The sequence below is a fragment of the Lagopus leucura genome, unplaced genomic scaffold, assembly GCF_019238085.1.
Source record: "Lagopus leucura isolate 7727_CA_CO unplaced genomic scaffold, USGS_WTPT01 36712-0_obj-0_obj, whole genome shotgun sequence".
In the NCBI taxonomy this organism is placed as follows: domain Eukaryota; kingdom Metazoa; phylum Chordata; class Aves; order Galliformes; family Phasianidae; genus Lagopus; species Lagopus leucura.
This window is the reverse complement of record NW_024962702.1, coordinates 1-2,093: the sequence shown is the minus strand read 5'-3', so window position 1 is coordinate 2,093 and position 2,093 is coordinate 1. Positions and strand designations below refer to the sequence as shown.

The window sequence follows — 2,093 nt, the reverse complement described above, 5'->3', positions numbered from 1 at the left end:
GCAGCGACCATGATGTCACAGTGGGTGTCACAGAGCGGCCATTGTGACCCGCAGGGCTGGGAGCAGAGCAAAGGCTGCTGGGCTCAGGCCAAGCGTCAGTGCAGCTTGGTGAGGCACAGAGAGAGCAGACTCTCCTGCAGTCTTCACTGTTGAAGCACATAATGTCTGATAGGAAGAGGAAAGCCTCCAGCTTGGAGGAGCCAGGTGAGTGCAAAGCATCCCTGCAGCTCCCACAGAAGGGCGGAGAAGTGCTGTGGGTCTGACTGTGGCTGAGATAGAAGAAGCAGGCGGGGACTCCCCAACTGCTGCAAGGCACGACCCCTCTGCTCCTTGGCAAGGGGATGCAGCTTGGGCTATGGCTTCCTGCTAGCACCATTGGGCCTGCCAGGGCCTCTTCCTCTCCACCACCTCCAGACAGCATGTTAGGCACAGAGCACGACCCCGGGGATGACCCCCAGGGATATCTGGCCCCGCCAGCTGCTCACCACTGCTCACATTTGCTCTCTCCTCTCCAGTGTGCGTGCTGTGTGGCCGGTCGGATGTTGACCCGGACATCGTAGGGTATCTTTGTCAGAAGAACGGGATTCGTGTCCATTCATTTTGCCTGGTGAGTTCCCCTGGGACTCCTTTTGGATTCCCACAAGTAATGGTCTCTTCCATTCTGTCCTAATGAGAACTTTACAGATTTGTAATTTCAAAGAATCATAGTATCATGGACTGGCTTCTTGTTGTGGAAGTTCAATCTTGTTCTAAGATAAATCTCCCCTCTTTAAGTTCAGAAAATATTAATTTCTTCTTTTCTCTTTTAAAAGCTTTTTGCCACCGGCCTTTATCAAGAAGACAACTTTCTGTTGGGAATTTTGGGGTTTTCCCTTGCTGCCATCACACGCAAGGTCAAGCAGGCAACCCAGAAGGTGAGGACCTGAACAAAGCAGGCAGATTTGTGCCAGGGGAGGCTCATACAAGTTTAGTCTGGAGCCAAAGAAAGCAAATGCAGCCACTGCAACTGGCTCCAGGACAAAGTCCTGTCACAGCAGACAAACCTTGTCTACCAGGCAGCTCTGGAGAACGTAACACAGAAATACCCACAGTCTGTGCTTAGTTGAGTTGCATGGGGCCGGCTGTGCAGGCACTGAGCCTGCCGCTGATGGGGCTGTTCTGCTTTTTCCAGCAATGCTTTGTTTGTGGTGAGAGGGGGGCTGCCATCACGTGTGCAGAGAGTGACTGTGAACGAAGCTTCCATCTGCCCTGTGCTGTGGAAGGGGAATGTGTCACCCAGTTCTTTGGGATGCACAGGTAAGGGCTGTCAGCAGCAGCCAAGCCAGGGAGGAAACTGCACTTATGCCTCCAGAAGTAAAGCCAGGGCATGGGACTCCTTGGTCCGCTGCCCTTCTCAGAGCACTTCTCACAATGCCATCCCTTCCATTTTCCCACCAGTTCCTACTGCTGCAAGCACCGGCCTCGACAGGCAGTTCAGGAAGATCCAGAACATGACATCAACTGCCTCATCTGCCTTGAGCCTGTGGGGGACAGCACAGCCTACCACAGACTGGTGTGCCCAGCATGTAAACATGCCTGGTTCCACCGGGACTGCATCCAGGTAGAAGCCCTCCCCTATCCTGCAGATACACATGTTGATCAGCAGCAGCAGGCACCACAAATGTTCACCCTGCTTGTGATTCTTCTGCAGCTACAGGCCTTCACTGTTGGTGCTGTGGGCTTCCAGTGCCCCGTCTGTCGAGACGAAGATCTATTCCATTTGGAAATGTCCACCATGGGGATCCAAATCCCTGCCAGGTTGGTGTTCTCTGACCGTTAGGCTGACACTAAGGCTGCAATGCTGGGCCGGCTCAGGGAATGTCTCAGCAGGCCTGGGCCTTAGCTGTCATATATGAACATGTGCCCCAGCTTCATGGAAAAGCTGGAAAGAGGACTGGGGTGGAACAGAAGGGATACTGTTGAAATTACAATAGGGGGACCAAGGGCACATCACTTCCTCTCCCTTCTCTTACAGAGGACAAAATACGATGGAATATGACCCACCAGTTCTCCAGAGGCACAGCCACTGTGATGCCAGCGAATGCCTGTACCAT

At 53.2% G+C, this 2,093-nt stretch overlaps 1 protein-coding gene across 1 annotated transcript; it reads left to right on the top strand.

The window, feature by feature from the left end:
- Positions 1–161: 161 nt before the first annotated feature.
- On the top strand, positions 162–1,797 carry LOC122190737 (PHD finger protein 7-like; the record flags this gene model as incomplete). The annotated part of the gene is made up of 6 exons (XM_042890828.1): positions 162–204; positions 516–607; positions 813–914; positions 1,172–1,296; positions 1,438–1,600; positions 1,691–1,797. Coding segments are annotated over exons 1-6 (632 nt in total), but the record flags the coding sequence as incomplete, so codon positions are not given.
- Positions 1,798–2,093: the final 296 nt, after the last annotated feature.